Raw genomic sequence first — 22,752 nt, 5'->3', positions numbered from 1 at the left:
ATTAAGTACCTATCTATATCAGTCCCAGTTACCGGCACTTATACGTTCATAAGTTCATAGGTTCTATGAGCAGAAAAAGGTCATTCGGCCCATCATGTCTATTCTGCCATTCAATTATGGCTGATCTTTCCTCTCAACCTCATTCTCATGCCTTCTCCCCATAAACCCGCACACCCTTATTAATCAACCCTTACTAATTAAATACTGTAATAAATACCTGACATATAATGTTACTTGTTGGTGGATAATTTACCTTCTTTACTTGAGGCATAAACAGTTGATCAAGCACTTGATCCACTGCCTGCTTTGCCTTGGCAGTTCAAATGCTCACCCCTCCTTCCCTGCATTTTTGGTGGGAATGTTCCTCAAGTGCCAACACGTTTCCCAGAGGTCACTACAGCAATGATGCGACCGTTGCAAGCTCCGCTCATGGTTCCAGCCCTGGACTACATGAAACTCATTGTGTGGGAAGGAACTGCAGATGCTGGTTTACACAGCAGACAGACACAAAATGCTGGAGTAACTCAGCAGCACAGGCAGCATCACTGGAGAGAAGGGATGGGTGATGTTTCGGGTTGAGACCCTTTTTCAGACTGGTCATTTCAGCGCTGAAGCTGCTAAATGGCAATGCATTCATTTTAACTGGCTCCAGTCATTACACAATTTTATTGGGCGATCAGAATCAATGTGTACACCCCAGGCACCACATGTTTTCAAATCGTTTGAACTTCAATTTCTCGGCATCGGTCAATTATGGTAGAAATTGTTGAAAAGCACTATTAATCAATATTTAGATCAATGCTTTCAGAAATAGAGGTGCCATAGAAAAATATTTCAAGAATGTCTCTCAATTCCGATATTAGTACCACAGTTTAAAGAACAGCTTAGTTTATTAACAGCTTTGTGATTTAATTTGGAAATACAACCTCCATATCTTATTACTGAGCAGACCTTATTATGGGTTTCAAACTTGAATGTCAGTTTAGTGCATCATAGGGATTTGTGGAACTTTTCAAAGATTAGTATCTTTGATTGATATCAATCAGACGTGGTTTTGACGTTGAAACGGAAATTTACAGTGCAGCCTACCTTTTTATGACTCAACCAAAGGTTTGCTATGCTGAATGCAGTGCAACAGATTCTTAACAGCTGCCGAGATGAACCTTAATCACATTTACTTGCTCTTGATAAAGTCCTTGCATTGCATCCAAGTATTAACTCAAGTAAATGCAGGTATGTTTAAATTTAACACTCAAACATAAAACTAGTTCGGCAATTTTGCTGTATCTAACTATGTTTTTCTAACAATATTATTTAAATGAATATGTCTGAGGAAATACTGCCATCAATACCTAACTTGTACCTCTGATCTTGTAATGTGACTTGTAATGTTGGTGGGTCATTTATCTTCTTTACTTGAGGCATGAACAGTTGATTGCTGTAAGTTGACTAAATATTTCATTTAACAGTGGTCACAGAAGGAATCAATGTTGGCCAGACACCTCCAGAAATCGAGGCTTTTGAAGGAGATACCATCAATATGCAGTGCTCTTGCGAAAAGGGCAAGATAGAAAGTATCAGGGTAACATGGAAGAAAGACTCAAAGGAATTTCTTCAGGCAACTACAATGACTCCAGCTAACGTCAACAGAAGTTCATCTTCCATTAACGAAACAACAGCAAGGCTAACAATTGAAAATATTATCCAACATGATTCAGGAATGTACGTCTGTCAAGTCACTGTTGAAATACCAGCACCGATTCGAAAAGGCTCGGGGAATGGAACAAAATTAACTGTGCAAGGTAAATCCCCACTAAAATTCTGTCATTAAAACTTTACACAGAATACTTTGAGTACTTCTCAAACAAATATTCTGAATGCTTTTTTTAATCAAAATGTGTCCTCTGATTTTTGAATGTAAAAGAACACCTATAGTTTATTTGTTAACATAAGATCAAAAGTATTATTTTCATATCAGCATCCAATGTAGCAGCAATACTCAGAATTAAGTATAAACTTCCTGGGCTATATTTCAAAATTGTATGTGTTATTCTCAGTTTGAAACATTGAGCACAATTTCAGAATGAAAATACAGCGGCAGTTAGTCTATATGACAAGCTAAAAGGACAGGGTAGGACTTTCACAATGAACGGCAGGACCCGGGGAATGGTGTTGAACAGTCACATGTATGGTGAAGTAAGCTTTTACCACATTGGCGCTTCATCAATGAGGCTATTGACTGTAGAAATTGGGATGTTATGTTGCAGTTCTGCGTTTTGAATATGGTATTCTGTTTTGGTCACCCTGTAACAGGAAAGATGCTATTAAGCTGGAAAGATAGCAGAAAAGATTTACGAGTATGTTGCCAGGATTTGAGGATCTGAGTTATAAGGAGAAGTTGGGCAGGCTAGGACTTAATTAATTGGAGCGCATGTGACAGAGGGGTGATCATATAGAGGTATGTAAAATCATGAGGGGCGTAGATAGGGTGAATGCCCAGGGTATTTTTCCCAGGGGTTAGGGAATCAAGAATTAGGGAGTGCACAGGTTTAAGCAGAGAAGGGAAAGATTTAACAAGATCCCGAGGAATAACTTTTTCACAAAAGGGTGGTATGTATATGGCAAAAGCTGCCAGAGGAACTGGTTGAGGCAGTTCCAATAACAAAATTTTGAAGGTTTTAGGACAGATACACGGATAGTAAAGATTTGGAGAAATATGGGGCTATCTTAGATGGGCATGTTGGTTGGAATGACAGAGCTAGGCTGAGAGGCCTGTTTCCATGGCGTGTGACTCTATGATTCTACGACATGATACACTACAGTAATCGGGATGAATACTGTAAATCTCTAATAAAACCAAGATAAGCAAAGGGGGAAAAGGCAGGTTGGCGTAATTTGATAGAAATACCTTTGAATATTTTTACCAATTCCCATTGTTATTTATAATTTTGAGTTCACGGATGAAATGAGTACAGTACAGTTAATTTCTTCAGAAATAAATATTACAAATGCTGAATACCGCAGATAATTTAATTTTAGATAAGACACCAAAGAGCCTAGTTTGAAAGTACCTGGATGACTCCCATATGGAACGTCTCAATTAGGTACACATTCTCCTTTCATGCTCTAACATGCTATGATTCTGCTAAAAATCCTAGTTGAAGATCCAGTGAGCAGCGCTTCAGTTTCCTCCCACGTCCCAGGAACATATATGTTTGTGAGTTGATTGTAGAATTGAAAAATAGAAATGACTAATACAAAGAAAATGTGAATATTCAGAACTGTTACACTTTATATTACTGATTATATTGTACAATAGTTGGTCGGTGCCAGCCTTGCCATCAGCGTGTTTGTTTTCTCTACTTTTTTTAGTTTTTTTAGTGTGTCTTAATGTATGTTTTTAATGTTTCTCGGTGTGTCTTGTGTGGGGGGTGGTGTCGGGGGGTAAGGGGGAAACCATTTTGGTCGACTCCTCCACGGAGAGGTGACTTTCCATGTTGCCTCCCTCGTGGCCTAACATCGAGGATCGGTGCGGCCTTTCCCAGAGATGCGCCCGGGGGTCGCCAGAGGGGAGCGCTCCGTTCACTGGCCCGCAACAGCCTGAAGCTTCGCAGTTTGCGGAGCTCCAGCTGGCGGCGTCCGCAGCCTGGGATCCCTCGTTGGGGACCCCGGAGGAGAAGAGCTCCAACTGCTGGTCCGCGGCCAACTTCTACGGCGGGGACTTACCATCCGGAGTGGGGTCCCTCGCCAGGGATCCCTGGAGAGGAGCTCTGACCACCGGCCCTGCAGTCTGCGGTGCTTCTGGCTGCGGCACGGCAGGGGCTTTAAATCTTCGACTGCCGTCCTGCGGCCTACACGATCTTGAAGCCATGGTCTCCGGTGGGGAGGCACCGATTCAGGACTTACCTGGACTTACCTTGTCTGCACATCTGGACGCCCGCAGCGGTGACTGCGGGGGTTGAGGTCCAGACCACGGGGGGAAATGGAGGAGGACTGGCCAAATTTTATGCCTATCACCACAGTGATGAATGCTTTGGTGGATGTTTGCGTTAAATTTGTGTATTGTGTGTTGTTTTTTATTGTACCGCTGCTGGCAAATTCATTTCACTTGCGCTTTATGTGCAAGTGACGAATAAAACTTGACTTGACAATCTAAACGATTAACAATACATTGGAAAAAATAAACTCACAGGAACATGACACATGTTTGTATTAATACAAATCCATTCATCTTTATGATCAGAATTGGTTGTTTTATCACAGAAATATACAGATAGAGACAATGTGTCATTCAAAAGTTAATAAAATTATTATTTAAAATGGTGGAAAATACCAGGAGACGTGAAGAAGACAGGGAGCGGCAATATTTTAGATGCTAGAGTTGAGGAACCAACGTTGCCATGTGCATGGGACCATTGACCTTGGTGCTGGAATCTATATGACCACCTAGATGATTTCAAGGCATTGCTTTTGAGTGGAGAATGATTCAATCAATTATGCTTTGTTTATTTGTCAAATGCTTCCATAGTATCATCTGAATGACATCTGCCATTTCATTATGCCCACGGAAAACCTTGAGAATTTGAAGAAATCAAATACAATTTATATGCTAATATATTTTTTTGGCTACAAACAAGAACAATCAACGAACGATAAGATAGTTGGGACTGAGAAGTGAATTTGCTTAAAGCAATGTGGCATAAACAGATTGGGATTAAACATTTGTTTTGCACTCTGAAGATGCAGCAGACTAAAATAAAAAAGTTTAATTTTCACTTTGACTAGACATAATTATGTTGCGATCAGTGAAAAGCTAAAATGTAGTAAGACTGCGCACATAAAGTACATATAGATTTCTTGGTAGAATTCAAATTGGTCAAGTGAACTTCTCTTTTAAAACTCAATTATCCTCTAAATGAAGGTGGAATTATTTTGTGCCAATGCAAACTGCATCTTAATTTCTGGTCATGACAGGGTGGTCTGGCATACCTGATCATAGTGTGTACCCCAAATGTATTGGAGAGATATATTGAAGGAGAAACAAACGTATAGGAAGTTACCAGAGAAATGATGTATACATTTCTATATTTTTCATTTGCCCATCTTTATGGTATGATTGTGCCTTTTGGATAATACTAATTGGGCTGTATTTAAATTGTAGTCACAAATACATTTTTTCAATACTAGAACACAAATATTGAATATTGTAAAAAAAATAAAATGCTGGAGAAACTCAGCAGGTCAGGTAGCATCTGTGGAAGCAAATGAACAGACAATATTTTGGATTAAACTGAAAAAAGTGTGCCCCGAGTGAAGGTCTCCTTAAACTATGCCCCTTTTGAAGAGCTTCACTGCAGTGAGCACATTGCCTGCTTTAAAGTAGGGGAGATTTACATTTGTTGGAATAAGAACAAACTATGCAAAACAACAAAAGGAGAGATTAAAATAAATGTTTTCATATAGAAGGTCTAGGGAGGGTTGTAGGGAAGGTTGAAGGTATACTGTAAAAAAAGGTAGATCCACAAAAATTCATATACATTTCAAACAAACATTTAACTGCTTTAACTGCTATGAAAGTTTACTGAACGCTTAAGTGTTGCTTTTGTCAGATGCATGGTTCAGTCTCTAGCCCTTAAACTAATTTTGGTATGCATCTTGGACTTTTCTGTTGTGATTTTATTTGCAACTTGAATAGTTCACCAGAATTTGAATCCGTTGATTATTTTAGAACCCAAATCTGTGATCACTTCTCAGAATCAATGTTATCAAATAATGCCTTGCAAGCTTCTGCGCTCAATATGTTATCTCAATTTACTGCAAGGTACTCCCAAATTCAAAGTCTACCTCTAAACATGGATTTAAGATGAAATCAAAAATTCAATTCATTTATTTGTGACAATCTGCTGGTGTCAACTTTTCTCATTGGGTCTTTGTATTTTATTGCTTTATGCATTGGTTAACTATAATTGTAAGTGCTGCAGCACTTTTGCCAGAACATACAAGCTTTTGACAATTTTTGATATTTCTTAGCAAAATGTTTTGTTTCTTAGGGTGGTAGGCACAAGAATGTTTACATTTTTATCGGACTGCTGATATTTTTGGTTGCTTGTCCAGGTCTTATGAATATTTGGCCAGTCATCCTTCAGATCTGCCGCTCGCTAGATAAAAGTATCTCTTTTGGTCTAGATAAACTTGTGGGATCAGATTGTGCAATTTTAATTTGCAAACTATGTATTGAATCTTTATCTCAATTTTGAACTGTGAACATTTTGAAAAATTGATTTGAAACTTCTCGTCAATGCAAGAGTCATCAGAGAACTAAGTAAAATCAAATGTGAATTGTCTCATTAAGTTCTCTATTAAACTTTATCAGTTGTTATTCAGGCAGAACTATCATAATACTTTTGCATAGTATATGCACAATAATAGAAGAAATAAAATAAGGTCATCAAAGATGCATTTGGACACAGATGCATTTAAAAAAGATATTTGATTTAAAACCATTACAAATTTAAACATGATAAGGTCGTTGTTCAAGATTATATACAAATAATAACATTTTTTTTAATATTAGCTTGTGGCGGCAATAGAAATATAAATTCCTGAATTTTGGAATTAGTGGGAATTCAATTATTATTGTAATTATTATCAACAGTTAAGTCAATGCACATTTCATTTCATGAAGTACATTGGTTGTTGTGGTATAGGGTGCTTTATATTTCCCGCAAGTTACTTGAGTTTCACGTTGGGTTTCCTATTTTAATTGTCTCTCTGGCCCCATTCAGAATATTTTAATCTTACCGGCCAGGATTATTAGCCCACTGTCGATTAATGAAGGGTGGTGTAAAATCAACATTCATCTGATTCAATTTAAAATATACCCCCTGGCTGTTCTTATTTACATCTTTTTATCTGACCTTAATTATTCCCCCAGTTTATTTTCCATTTATACTTCAGGACTTAAACGCTTTAGTGTCTTCTTATCTGCTTAGCCATCGAAGAAAAATGCCCCTCAGTCAGAAACATTGTTAACTCATCACCAATTTTTTACCTCTAATAATGTAAAAAAATGTAATTTAAGTGAACAGACCATCAATCACAAAACATGATCTATGCAATTTCCTGAATATTTTGGCACGGTACAAATCAATTAAAACAAGCATGCATCAGATGCTTTAATTTTCAATTTTAGTTTAGAGAGAAACAGCATTGAAACTGGCCCTTCAGTCCACCAAAGATAGATACAAAAAGCTGAAGTAACTCAGCTGAAGTAACTTCAGACTGAAGAAGGGTGTCGACCCAAAACATCATCCATTCCTTCTCTCCAGAGATGCTGCCTGACCCGCTGTTACTCCAGCTTTTTGTGTCTATCTTCGGTTTAAACCAGCATCTGCAGTTCCTTCCTCCACCTTCAGTCCACCAAGTCCATGCTGACCATCTTTCATCCATTCACACTAGTTCTATGTCATCCCACTTTTTCATCGACTAGGGGCAATTTACAGAGGCCCACGAACCTACAAACCCGCAGGTCTTTGGGATGTGGGGGGAAACCAGAGCACCCAAAGGAAACCCACGCAGTCACAGGGAGAACATGTGAACCTGTGGTCAAGATCGAATCCAGGTCTCTGGTGCTGTAAGGCAGTGGCTCTACCAGCTTCACCACTGTGCCATTCATGGCTACCAAAGAGGAACACTTTCTAAAGCTTAGGGTATAGCTAAGATGGAAAATCAATGAAATTATCGTGTTTTACTTCTTCAGGAAATTCAGACCACAATTAATTAATTGCTTTCAAGCAGAATCATCTATTTATGATGATCTGCAGGAGTCAATTTGCATTCAATAAGATTTAACAAGTGCACCAAAGGTTAAGGGGAGAAGACAGGAGAATGGGGTTGAGGGAAAAATAGATCAGCCATGATTGAATGACAGAGCAGACTCAATTGGCTGAATGGCCTAATTCTGTACTTATGTCTTATGGTCTTATGGTTCTGCAAACATGGATGCGTGAAATGATCAGTTGATCTTTGTTAGTGATGTTGCTTAAGAGAGGATGCTCTTTGGGAGATCACTGTGAACACATCAGTGTTCTAACTCCGAGGTGTCATGGATTCAGATTCAGATTCAGATTCAGATTCAACTTTAATTGTCATTGTCAGTGCACAGTACAGAGACAACGAAATGCAGTAGACAACGAAATGGAATTGTTTAATCATTAGTTACCAGACTATCTTCCTGATATTAGTTTTAAAATGTCTTTAACCAACTCATTAGCATTATCTTCTTGAGTTGTAATTTTTTTACAAAAGGAATTACACTCACGGGGAAATAGAGTGAAACAAAATAAGTATTGAACAGTTAATTTGCCTAAATATTGCGGAAACTAACAACATGGACATAACATTAAAGGAGATTTAAAACAAAAGTGAAAAAAACATTCAGGATAAAATACAAAATTACCAAGTGAATCCAACTGAATTGCAGCAATGAATATTAAAATAAATTGAGTATACGGGAACAGAGACATCATTACAGATATATAACAGTTCATTAGAGAAGGTGCTGATAGTCAAGGACAAATGAACAGTTAAAATATTACTATTTGTATTTAAAAAGGGAGATGGAACAAGTACCCAGAACAATGGGCCATTTGAATTATTGTCAGGAAGGGGAAAGCGAATGGAATTATAGATGCATCAGGAAAACATCATGATACCAAAAATAATAAAGGTTAGAATGGATTTTAAGAGAAGGTTGTGCTAACAATGTCTCGCTGTACCTCAGTTCACATGACAATAAACTAAACTAAAAATCAATTGAAGTGGCAGAATGTATAAAGTATGTGATATATATTTGCACTACTAAAGAACAAGATGGTGGACTCATGAAGGGAGTAACAATATAACGGTGATTATATTAGAAAATTGCATCCGTGCTTGTAAATTTGGGAGTCCTGCCCTCATTAATGGCATTGCATACCTGGGTATTTCTTTCTTTCTTTCCATCTTAAGTCAAAGTGTGTGGATTTGGAGGATTGGAGGCAAATCACATACAAAACACAAAGCATAAAGTTATGGTTGAAAGTAGCTGATAAGACCAGCAAAAGATGGCAAGTAGTATTCCAAGGGCCATATATTGCAATGTACAGTAATGCTTTAGAATGATACATTTCAAACTTTTTGGGGTATTTCGAATAATGGAAGATAGCAACTAAATATAACACTGTGTTACTAAGTTAGCAAAGTGAACGTGTAACTAGCAAGTAACTTTGATATAGCTCAGTGTAAGGCGATTACTTCTGATAGGAAGAGCAGAGGGTCAAAGAGAACTAGAGGTTCTACACGTCACTAAAATTTGCCAAAACATTAAAAATGAAATAATTATATATATTTAATGTTAATGTGCTGTATCATTTATAAGCATGGTAAAGGAGATCGTGGGGGGGGGAGGTGGGGATAGTGGGGGAGGAACAGCTAACAGTGGGGAGAGGGCAGATGAGACTAGGGAGTGGATTGGGATCTTTGATTACCTCATGTCAGCTGGACAGGAGATCATTTCAAGAAGGCCAATCCTAAGAAGCAGAAATTTTAAGCTTGATTTAAAATATGCTTGGTCCACATCTGAAATGTTGTGCGTATTTATGGTCTTCGTAAATTAAATAAAAAGATAATGTCGTGGCGTTAGAGAAGGTTAAATAATTCATTAGAAATATAAGATAACTGGAAGGGCATACTTGCAACAATGAGCTGAAGAGGCTGGAACACTTATTTGGAAAACAAAAGGCTGAGTGGTGAGGTGGAGGTAAATGAGATTAAGAAAGATGTTAGTAGGTTGAATATGGAGAAAATGCTTTCATGTGGATTAATGCATAACTAAAGTCCGTCATTAATAAATTCAATAGAAAGGTTAGGAGAATTGTCTTCAAGCCAAGCAGTGGTAAGAATTGAATGCACTAAATAACATAGGATTTGAGATAAATATAATGAGATGTATTTAAGGAGATTTTAGATAAGTGCATAAGGAATAAAGAAACAGGGAAAAATACTCATACATTTGGATGAAAGAGAAAGGCAGTAGACTCATGGAGCACATACACCATCGTAAAGTGCTTGAGGTCGAATGACCCATTTTCTATGCTGTAAAATACATCAGCATTCTTAGTTTAGTTCAGAGATACAGAGTGGACACAGGCTCTTTGGTCCACCAAGTCCAGGCCGACCACTGATCATCTGCACATTAGTTCCATGTTATTCTACTTTTGCATTGTATACAAAACGGGCAATTTACAGAAGTTAATTAACCTACAAACCTTCACACCTTTAGAAAGAGGGAGGAAACCGAAGCACCCAGAGAAAACCCACATGGTCACAGGGAGAATTTGCAAACTCCACACAAAATGTTGGTTAGGCTGCACTTGAAGTACTGCATGCTGTTCTAGTGGCCACATTCAAGGAAAAGTGATTCAGCTTGAGAGGGAGCAGAAATGATTCACTAGTAGGTTGCTCGGATTGTGGGGTTTGAGTTATAAGGGGAGATTGGATAGGCTAGTTCTGTTTTCCCTTGTGCATGAGAGGCTGGGAGGTGAAATGGCAGTGATATATAAAATTAAAAGAAGCATCGATAAATAGTCAGAGTCTGTTTCCCACAAAGGTCTGCTTCCCATGGTAGGGATGTCTAAAACTAGAGGGCTTAGGGTTTCAGGCGAGTGGGGGGAAGTTTAAAGAGGATCCAAGGAGTTTAAAAAAATATAATGAGTAATAGAGTAAATATTTTATTTTTAATTTCTGATTTCCAGCGTCGGTAGTATTTGGTTTTCTTAGATGTTTTTCTGTCCGTTCCTCCCATTAGTGTATGTCTCACGACGATGGGGCCTCGGCGGTGGTGAAGCCTCACGGCGGCGGCAATGCCTCGCGGGTCGACCCACGTTCGACGAGAGCGTGGAGGACCGACGTGAGGGGGGAGGGGAAGAACAATGGAGGACCCGGCATGGGGCGACTGGGGGGGGTGGGGAGATCAAAAGGAGGAGCCGGCATATTTTGTAACTTTTCAGCACCTTAGGTGGCCGCTATTTGTATACGTTGGGTATGCAAGCTAAGAATTTCACTGTGCCGAGTCACATGTGACAGTAAAGTATTCCTATTACTATTCCTATCTACTCCTTGTGCAATCTATGAACTGTTCTGGCCCTCGCTGGTCTTAAGGTTTTCACCAGTATTCTGTTAGATTGATTTATGATTATTTTATACTTACAGATTCTCATTGTGGTCTTGCCCTTAAGTGGAAATATATTTTTTGTTGCCTAATCTAGCACACCTTTCTATAATTATAATGACCATTGTTAGGCTCACATCTCAGATCTAAATCTTAATTCCATTTTCATGGGTGTTAGTTCCAAAACCCTTTAACACCTCTCCTGATCTAAAATCTGCCAATATTTGGTATGGACCTTACATTCAAATACATTTTGTAAAAAGATTTCTAAATGACAACAATTCTTTCTATAAGGAAATATTCCTAGCAACCAACATTAAGCAACTTGTTCTATATTTTTAGTTGAATTCTCATTCTGACTGCCCCACCAGAGGAAGTGGTATCTCTCTATCTTGTTAACACTCAATTGGACAATTTGAAGACCATAATCTTATCCATAAAAAGAAAATAAACTCAGTCTGTGCCATTTCTCAACTTAATGCATTCAGCTTTATCCTTCATTGACAACGTTTAAGTGTCAAAGAATTAGTTTATATTGTACATAACAAAAAAAATAAAAGAATTATGATTGTACAAATGTTGATTTACTCAAATAATGGTTCCAATTGAAGTGCTGAATACTCTTTACAAGGTTTACAATGTCATCAGTATAAATTAATTAATTTAGCTATGGCACATCTTTATGGGCTGAATGTTAAATCAGTTCCCAAAGATTGTTGTTCAAGGGCACTCTAGCTAGCTTCATCAATATTCACATTTTAATAAGAAACAATATTTTTAAATCATCACAGATTCAGAATTATCTAAATAATCTTCAAATTAAATGTAATCCTGTTTTGGAAATGTCACAATATTCATAGGATGTATCATTATAAATTATATTTAATTATTTATTTTGTTCCTCTCAACAATAGTTTAATTTCATTTTATTTGATAACTTTGAAACCTTTTTTTCTCTCTAGCAAATGTAAACTACAGTCCTAAATTTTGTGCAGTGCTACTGTTGCTGATATTGGTTCCTGCAATTATATATTATAAGCAACGACAGAAAAGGAAAACAAATGCAAGAGCATCAGGTATGTGAGTTAATAATAGTTAAGAACAAAAAAAAATGGTTTCCAAACTGAAAAGCAATGGATCACAACTACATTATGATGTGCGGCTTAAAATGCATTGACACCATACAGATCATGTCACCTCCTCTTCTCTCTTTATTAATTTAACACAATAGACAATAGGTGCAGGAGTAGGCCGTTCGCCCCTTCGAGCCAGCATCACCATTCAATGTGATCATGGCTGATCATCCACGATCAGTACCCCGTTCCTGCCTTCTCCCCATATCCCCTGACTCTGCTATCTTTAAGAGCCCTATCTAGCTCTCTCTTGAAAACATCCATAGAACAAGCCTTCACCACCCTCTGAGGCAGAGAATTCCACAGACTCACCACTCTCTGTGTGAAAAAGTGTTTCCTCATCTCCGTTCTAAATGGCTTACCACTTATTCTTAAACTGTGGCCCCTGGTTCTGGACTCCCCCAACACTTTTGTACATGTTGGGGGAGGCCAGAACTCCTGCCATTGCCTCAAGGTTCGACAAAAATAAAGGTATTAAGTTTGTAGTGCAGGAATTAGGTTTAGATTTATTGTCACATGTACCAAGGTACAGTGAAAGGCTTTGTTTGGCATGCTATCGAGACAGATCAGATATACCATACATAGATACAGTTGAGTCAAACTCAAGGACAATAGAAATGGTATTTTGTTTTGGTTGCCCCAGTGTCCATAGAAAAGCAAAATTGAAAGGGATCACTTTTTATATTGGAAAATCTTCACCCAAACTCTGGATGTCCTATATTTTATACTTTCCTAATACAGAGAAGGAGGACATTTGACCCACTTATCTCCCTACAACTTATTCTCCCTCACATGCCTATGAATTGTACCCCCCACCCCGGGCGCAATTTTCTTCCCAATTACACCCAGGCAATTCGCAGTAGCTAATTAATCTTAAGTGGCAGAAAACCAGAGCATTCAGGAAAACCCGCACTGACATCATCCGAGTTGTGAGTCAAACCTGGGCTGATAGTGCTGTGTGACAATCTTCCCTGCATTCCAAGTATTTTGGGATTGCAAGAGTATTCCATTATAATATAATATGCACAAACTCCCTTGATTCATTAACTGTAAATGTATGTCATGTCAGAGGTGTTTCTATTCAACCGTTATAATATTGCCAGAATTACAGAAGAACCTTTGCTTGCAGGTGTGAGCAGGGATTCCACCAAACTTCTGGCAATGTAACTGCAATGGAATGCCAAAAGTTAAAAAAAAATCAGGCACTTCTCAAGCAATGCTTAATTATACACCTGAAATCTGCTTATAATTGTAATATTTTAGATATTAGTCCAGAACGTCCTGCCAATAGTGAGCGGCCTGCATTTTCCATTCACACTGCCTACATTCTCCACACATTTAGATTGCACTTACCCTCAGATGATCATCTAGCAGCAATTTTCTTGATGAGGGAGACTTCAGCAAGAATCTGATCATTCCAGAGCTGTGCCGTCAAAATGCTCAAACTCTCCTGCATTCCGAGATGTACACAAATTATTAGGAACTGATTAAAATACTGAAAACTTTCACAATTAAATACTAAAAGAGGCATATTTAAACAATGAGAAGTTTAATTAATAATAATAATACATTTAAAAAAGAAGCATTTCTTCCTTTCTATTAAATGAATGGTTTGGGTTTAGGTTTATTATTGTCACGTGTGGTGAAAAGCTTTGTTTTACATGCTATCCAAACATATCAGATATACTACGTGTAAATACAAACGTCAAACTCCAGTACAATAGATGGAGCAAATGGGAAGGTTGCAGAATATAGTTCTCAGCATTGTAGTGCAACAGTTCCACAGACAAAGTTCATTACCCATAATGGGTTAGAGGTGAATCGGACAGTACCCTAGCTCATGGAAGGGCCGTTCAGAAACCTGATGACAAAGGGGAAGAAGTTACACCTGTTAGAGGATCAGCAACCAATTTCTCAAGTAATAATGCCTGGGATTTGCAGGAAATTAGCGGTGTCTTCCTGGGTTCCACAAGGATTTTATTGGCAGAGCTTCGCCAGCAGAAAGCCACCAAACCACTTTCAGGAAGTTCAGGATGTCTGTTCAATGCAGACTTGCATGAAAGCCTTGAACTTCCCGAGACTTAGGTTGGTAAATGCCATTGGTTTCACACAAAACCACTGGAATTTCTCAGGAAAATCCAGCCATCAGTTTGAAAACAGGGCACACGAATATCATATATAATCATATATTTTTCTGTTTCATATGAATTTGTTCTTGGTATTTTATTAATTGTTAACTGCATTTTTTTCCAGAACAAATAACCATGCTTTGCATACTGATGCCCATTTATACTGGATAATAATATTGATTTTATAATTGACTTATAAAGTTATTTTTATTATTTTGGATCTGAAATGATATTAGCTTAGCAAAGACTTAAATTATCAAACATATTAGAGGCTTGATCTGTGTGGTGCGGTCATAGGTTACAAATTAAACTGAGGACATACATGAAATGCATACCTCTGGTGGACCTTGTTTGCACAGTATAGTGAGTCTAGGCGGGTTTGAGCCTTCTTTCGTCCACCCTCATTTATTCTGACCTCTGCTACCCTTCAGCCCCAGACACCTCCAGTTTACTCCCCATCCCAATGTATTGTGCAGCCTCAAGATTAGCGCTGGTTGGAGGGATGGGCTGATGTTTGGAGATTGCATGGAATGTGTATGTTTACAGAATATAGTTTTGATGTCAGTGACCATCAGTAGATCTGCTCAAAAGTTGGGGTTTTCATTTGTGAACTGTGGACTCTGCTGCCGACATTTTGCTCAGAACAAAGTACCTAATGTGGGCCGTGTCCTGAGACAATGAGGATTTCTTTCCTGATTCTAGTCCTAAGATTAATAGAAACATAGAAAATAGGTGCAGGAGTAGGCCATTCGGCCCTTCGAGCCTGCCATTCAATGTGATCAGTATCCCATCCCTGCCATCTCTCCATACCCCCTGATCCCATTAGCCACAAGGGCCACATCTAACTCCCACTTAAATATAGCCAATGAACTGGCCTCAACTACCTTCTGTGGCAGATAATTCCACAGATTCACCACTCTCTGTGTAAAAAAAATTAATGCGCCATAGATGGAAAGATATCATGGTAGTTTAAGTGAGCAACATCTTGGGACTAATTTTCTATAAACACGAGTTCAAATCCCATCAAGTAATTAAATTAAATCTAGTATTTTTTTTAATCTAATCTCATTATTGGTTGTATTGATGGACTGGATTGTCATTACAAACGCAAAAAATTGCTTCATGTAGGTCTTTAATTAATGAAGGAAATTTGTTGTCTTTACTGAAACTATCCCATGTAACTCCTGATCAACCAATGCACAACCAGTTCTGCACCTTTCAACTATGATTTATGATCTTAGTTGAATCTTAATGATTTCTCTCAGCTCAAAGGCAATCAGGGATGGACAATAAATATTGATATTCCCATTGCCATTAACACCCTGTGAATGAAAAAATATATATATTTATTTTTAAATCCAAGCTCTACTATTTTCATTCCTGGTAAATCTACAGCAGAAGAAGTCCCAAGGAAATTCACATCCAGTTCTATTTGATCAGTCTTCATAATTTTTCTGATTCTTAATGCAATGAAGCCGGATTTGGATCATTTATGGTGGGCTTCAATCTATTCCACAGTCAGCACCATTGCTTCTCAGAAACTATTGGCTCAATCTGCACTTCCATCTGGGCTCGATCCCAACTGTCCTGAAAATTGTGGCGAGTCCCCTTGATGAGAATTAAATAAAAGAACCACGTTGGTAAAACTTGCAGTAACAACAAATTAATATCAAGCATAAGGTGTTATCTGGACATTATTTACTTCATTGTGATATATGAATTAAAAAAAAAAAAATCCTCATTGACAAAGGACTATCTATGTCTATAAATATCTAACTTATTTTTTAAATGATTTTAGATGGCAGAAAATTAGCTCCCAATAATGCTACTTACATTTACATTTACATTAATTGGTGGAATAACGGATTTTTTTGCTGTTTTGGATTATATTGTTACCAATTAACACATCTTATTATGCCTTCTCGTTACTTATCATCAGATATACTCATTATATTTGCAAATAACCTGTAAACAGTTAACACTGGCATTTGGCATTTAACACTGGCATTAACTTTCCAATGCTCTATAGATTCAGGATCAGTTCCTGTGGATTGGACGGTAGCTAATGTTATCCCACTTTTTAAGAAAGGCGGGAGAGAGAAAACAGGGAAGATGCTGGAGTCAATTATAAAAGATGAAATAGCCGCACATTTGGAGAGCAGTAACAGGATCGGTCCGAGTCAGAATGGATTTACAAAAGGGTAATCATGCTTGACTAATCTTCTGGAGTTTTTTGAGGATGTAACTAGGAAAATGGACAAGGGAGAGCCAGTGGATGTAGTGTACCTGGACTTTCAGAAAGCATTTGATAAAGTCTCACATCGGAGATTAGTGGGCAAAATTAGGGCACATGGTATTGGAGGTAGAGTGCTGACATGGATAGAGAAGTGGTTGGCAGACAGGAAACAAAGAGTAGGGATTAGCGGGTCCCTTTCAGAATGGCAGGCAGTGACTAGTGGGGTACCACAAGATTCGGTGCTGGGACCGCAGCTATTTACAATATACATCAATGATTTAGATGAAGGGATTCAAAGTAACATTAGCAAATTTGCAGATGACACAAAGCTGGGTGGCAGTGTGAACTGTGAGGAAGATGCTATGAGAATGCAGGGTGACTTGGACAGGTTGGGTGAGTGGGCAGATGCATGGAGGAGGTGCCATCTTGGGGAACGGCTGCTAGCCAGCAGCCGTCCGTTTTAAATCGCTTTTTAAAAAGTTTTTAGTGAGTCCTGTATTTTGTCCGTTGGAGAAATAGACTTTTTAATGTGGGGGGTAGGGGTCAATTTTACTTCTAGGTCCCTACCTGGTCGGTGAGGCAGCTTTTTCTCCGGGCTGCCCGTCGACCCGTCCTCGTGGCCTACCAGCGGGCTTGGAGCGCCGTTTCCTGGCGGGGACCGCCCAGCACCTCGGCCTCGGTGGCGGCACAGCGCTGGAGCGCTATCGCGGAGCGGAGCGGGCAATGCCTTGCCTGGGTCGCCGCGCTGGATCGACGCGCTGGAGCTCTGGTGAGCTGAGACCGCCGTGTTCAACACCTCCGGGCTGCGGGTCTGCGGAGCGGAGCGGGCGGCGCCGATTTCAACATCGGGAGCCTGGGAGCTCCAAACCGGCGCGGCCTTGTCGGCTTCGGAAGCCGCGGTCTCCAGCTAGATAGCGGCCGTTCCAGGTGGCCCAGCCGCTGAGAGGACTCTCCCAACGCCGGGGCAAGACCACCCGGTGAGAACGGCCAGGAACATCGGGCCTCCGTAGAGGCAATTGTGGTGGCCTCAATAGGCCTGACTTTGGGGTGAACTTGGGATAGGGACTGGACATTGTGCCTTCCCCCACAGTGGTGTCCATTGCGGGGGGATGATTTTTTGTCTGTTAGGTGATCCTGTTAGTCTTTGTCCAAGATGGCTGCCGTGAAGGGAGAGTGGACGCTGGCGCGCTTTAGCTGCCGCTGCTCTCTCTTCACATTGTGTTTTTGATTTTTGTTTTTGGACTGAATTCTGTTTTTAATTTGTGTTTCTGTGATGTCTTTATTATTTATTTAATTTGATTATATGTTTATATTCCTGTTAACCTATGTAAGGTGTCCTTGAGATGTCTGAAAGGCGCCCAATAAATAAAATTTATTATTATTATTAGATGTAGTTTAATGTTGATAAATGTGAAGTTATCCACTTTGGTAGCAAAAACAGGAAGGCAGATTATTATCTAAATGGTGTCAAGTTGGGAAAAGGGGAAGTACAACGGGATCTGGGGGTCCTTGTTCATCAGTCAATGAAAGTAAGCATGCAGGTACAGCAGGCTGTGAAGAAAACGAATGGCATGTTGACCTTCATAACAAGAGGAGTTGAGTATAGGAGCAAAGAGGTCCTTCTGCAGTTGTATAGGGCCCTAGCGAGACCACATCTGGAGTACTGTGTGCAGTTTTGGTGCCCTCATTTGAGGAAGGACATTATTGCTATTGAGGGAGTGCAGCATAGGTTTACAAGGTTAATTCCTGGGATGGCGGGACTGTCATATGCTGGGCTTGTATACTTTGGAATTTAGAAGGATGAGAGGAGATCTTATTGAAACATATAAGATTATTAAGGGTTTGGACACGCTTGAGGCAGGAAACATGTTCCCGATGTTGGGGGAGTCCAGAACCAGGGGTCACTGTTTAAGAATAAGGGATAAGTCATTTAGAACAGAGATGAGGAAACACTTTTTCACACAGAGAGTTGTGAGTCTGTGGAATTCTCTGCCTCAGAGGGCAGTGGAGGCCGGTTCTCTGGATACTTTCAAGAGAGAGCTAGATAGGCCTCTTAAAGACAGCAGAGTCAGAGGATATGGTGAGAAGGCAGGAACTGATTGGGGATGATCAGCCATGATCACATTGAATGGCGGTGCTGGCTCGAAGTGTCGAATGGCCTACTCCTGCACCTATCGTCTATTGTCTATTGTAAGATTGTATCATTCAGACCTACATCAACTCAATGGAATCGTACTGTAGCTTATTGTATACTTGGAGCATTGTAATATTTGACCTGTAATTGTATTAATATTACATGAAATGTAATCCTGATTAATTTATTTCTGCACTTTTATCTCTCAGGTCGTGTTGTGACAGAAGTGATCAATGAAGAAAACCAAGAGAATGAAGGGAGTGAGGAAAACACACATTCAAGAGGCTCGTCTCATTGGGTATGATGAATTGAGAATCCTTGGGTCATTTGAATCCTTTTATGAAGGATGCAGATCATAAATCCAGAAACCTTTCCAAGTTTATCAGTTACAAAGGCAAAATGGGCTAAGAAATATAAAGAAAATGCTCTGTATTGAAAGAAGCAAAGTTAATGTTTCATGGGGATGACCTTTCATCACAAGTGGGAATGATTAGTGATTATTTAAAAAAAAGAGATAATAAGACTGTTGCAGGTAGAAATGGGAGAGGGATAAAGAAAACAAAATTAAAGTTCTATGATAGAGCAGAAGGAAGGAGAATAAATGAGAAAAGTGATGGTTTGCCAACTGAAAGGTGATAGGGACTAGTGAATTATAAAAGCTTCTTCTGGGATATTTATTTAGCGAATGCAAAGTCCTTTAGCCAAAGCTTCTTCTGGGATATTGAAGGAGATATATAAAACTGGATGAAGAAAGGAAAAGAATGTCAATGCTGAAATTCTGAGGTACAAGGCTAAAATTATGTGGAATTGTTGAATTCTAGCTGGGAGATACTATTGATTAAACATACATTGAGCTGTTGGGACAATGCAGAACAATGGAAGATTATATACAGACAAGAGATATAAGATCTAATCAATTTGTCGTGACCTTACTCTGCTCTTCAATATGATCATGGCTGATCATTTCTCTTAAAATAAAATTTCAAAACAGACACTCCCCAACTTACATAAGGGTTATGTCCCACAGACCCTTGTGTAAGTCAGGAACGGAGCACCACTACGCAAGCGTAAATTTGTTATTTGATGTGGCCACCTCGTTGGAGCTCCCACATGGGGACCGCATGTGAGCTCTGAAGCGGAGACCAGGTAGAAGCGTCACGAGAACAAATAACTAACACAGCAGGCAAACTTGAAATTGTTGATTCTCTTCACCATTAACCAGTCCAGGGTTGTGAATCCTTGGCTTCACTCTTCTAAAGTCAACAATCAACTAAAGCCAACAATGGATTGTTACATTTATAACAATTGACTACTTGGCCTTGCTGACGTTGAGAGCAAGGTTATTGTTCTGGCATTATTCAATTAGATTATCAATCTTCCTCCTATACTCTGACTCATCACTACCTGCATCTGCAGTTCTGTCTTACTCATCACTACCTGTAATTTGTCCGAAGGTGGTCGTGTCGTCAGTGAATTTAAAGATTAAAAAATGTATAATACATTTTTGAAAGTCTCAGGTTTGCAAGTAGAAAACAGAAACATAGAAAATAGGTGCAGGGGAGACCATTCGGCCCTTCGAGCCAGCACCGCCATTCATTGCGATCATGGCTGATCGTCCCCGATCAATAACCCGTGCCTGCCTTCTCCCCATATCCCTTGATTCCACTAACCCCTAGGGCTCTACCTAACTCTCTCTTAAATCCATCCAGCGTACTTATAATTGTAATCCCAGAATTAGCTTTGATTGAAGCCCCTCCTATTGATTAGGAATGATTCATTTCCAATTGTTTTTTTAAAGCAATCCTAGCAGTACATAAGAAAAAGATGAGTACTACAGAGATCCATTCACCAACAAATAACTTTATTGCTTTTCAGATGGCTTCATCGCTTTATGAATCGTTTGATTACTTCACAATCAAACAAGAAGAAAAGGAAGAAGCATGTAACATATCAGAGAGTTGATTACAAAAAAAGGAGAAAAAAAAAATCAAAATCGAATTTGTGTTGTTGAATTTTCATAACTTTTTGATAAGGCTCTGTCAGCTTTGATAATTCATGAGCATTACTGCAGTAGAATCTGATGTTTGGTCATTAGTTTAACAACCTACTTGACAAGCAATATTAAACACCAGAGATCAGAAAGATTAAAGAAAATCCCATTCTCCTCTTTAACAGTCCTCTCCTGGTTTATGGAGCCAACATTAAATGAGTCGTGTTTTAGCTTGTGGAGCTCTTTCGTTCGGGGAAATTGTCAAAGGAGAAAATCAGGGAGTTAATAAATGTTCATACTGTTTTGGTCAGAAAAAAAAAATGGGTCAGGTATGGGGAACAGGGATCAATTGTATCCCTGGAGTGGAGGGGATTGAGGAGCATATTAAAATCACAGGGAAGGTCACAATGAGGGCAGGAGATAGCTCTGGTAGATAAGATCAATGAGAATCAAAGGAGAATTTTAAGGAAAAAAATGATAACTAGAGAGAGGACCAGGCCCCTCAGAAACCAAAGTGATGAGGTACCAGAGAATTAAAAGGTTATTAATGTTGTGCCTCTACATAAGAAATGCTACAAAGAAAAACATAGGGACTATAACCCTGTAAGTCTAACATCTCTGATAGTAAAGTTACTGGAGAGAATTCTGAGGGATAATATATACTTGCATTTGGACAGGGGTTGATTCGGGATGACTAGCATTGTTTTTTCATGTCTTAACAAATTTGATTGAGTTTTTTGAAGACGTAACCAAGAAGGTTGATGAGGGCATCACTGTAGACATAGTCAACATGGACTTCAGCAATGGCTTTGTTTACGTTGTGCATGGTAGGCTGCTCTGGAAGGTTAGATAGCATGGAAATTAGGTACAGCTAGCTAACTGGATACAGACTTGACTTCATGGTAGGAAGCTGAGGATGGTGGTGGTGGAAGTGTGTTTTTCTGAGTGTAGACCTGCAACTAGTGGTGTGCCTTGGGGATCGGTAATGGGCCCATTGCTGTTTGTCATCTATATCAACAATTTGGATGAGTATATACAGGGCTGGCCTTAGGAGGTGCGAGGCCCAATTGGGAACAATTTTGGTGAGCCCCAGGTTCCCAGCCAAGGTCTGTAAGCCCTGTTATTTAGTATATATTATGAAATTGTACACTAAGGTGCTATGGATTATATACTGTCTTAATCTCTCCTGCTCTCGTCTGACTGCCAGTACCTCCACTGGCTGCCAACCTTTACCGTAGCTGCTAATTACTATTAAACTGCATTATACCACGTGTTATTTAACAAAGATTTACTAATATTCTGTATGGGCTCTGCAGTTGCAACCAGCTCCTTGCAATCAATGTTTCAGTCTGTGGTCAGGGAGAATGTCGTCCCTGTACAGCTCCCTCCCGATGGATGGGAATGAAGGGCGGGAATCGGAAGGCCCCAAGGTTGATGATGGGAGGGAGCGGGGAATGTGACCTGCTGTCACTGCCGCCACACCTTCGCCGCACGACTGCTTCAGCCTTGTGAAGCTGATATTGACCACTTTTTTTCCAACACACTTGTTAGTTACTACACGTACCAACCGCAGCTGTGGCTTACCACTGGATCCTGTATTAAGCAAACACACACACATTTTGTGTGCGAATGGGGGAAGAAGGGGACATGATGTTTCTGTTGATACGACGGCTGCAACAGGCCTTTGGGTCCGTGAAATGGCATCAACACCTGGCGACTATTGCATATAGACTCAGTGCCTGTTTCTGTGCATTATATGCTAACCGGGCAGTGTACTTGGGTACGGCAATAATCGCACTGATCTCTATGCAAAATAATTTCACTGTGCCTTGGTAAATATGACAATGAAGGAACTATTGTGTCCACACATTTATGCATGTGAGTGTGTGACGTAAATCAAACGCTATTCCATTTGGCAACT

General features: G+C 39.4%; 1 protein-coding gene across 1 annotated transcript; it reads left to right on the top strand.

Annotated features, from left to right (window-relative positions):
- The first annotated feature begins 1,135 nt into the window (after positions 1 to 1,135).
- LOC116971599 lies at positions 1,136 to 21,561 on the top strand. The gene is made up of 5 exons (XM_033018854.1): positions 1,136 to 1,233; positions 1,470 to 1,802; positions 12,172 to 12,285; positions 19,051 to 19,139; positions 20,717 to 21,561. Exons 1-5 carry the CDS (start codon positions 1,158 to 1,160, stop codon positions 20,801 to 20,803), a joined length of 699 nt encoding a protein of 232 aa, XP_032874745.1. The 5' UTR covers positions 1,136 to 1,157; the 3' UTR covers positions 20,804 to 21,561.
- The last annotated feature ends 1,191 nt before the right edge of the window (positions 21,562 to 22,752 follow it).

Source organism: Amblyraja radiata, chromosome 1, assembly GCF_010909765.2.
Source record: "Amblyraja radiata isolate CabotCenter1 chromosome 1, sAmbRad1.1.pri, whole genome shotgun sequence".
NCBI lineage: Eukaryota > Metazoa > Chordata > Chondrichthyes > Rajiformes > Rajidae > Amblyraja > Amblyraja radiata.
Note: the sequence above shows the minus strand (reverse complement) of the source record. Positions and strands in the feature narration are given on the sequence as shown.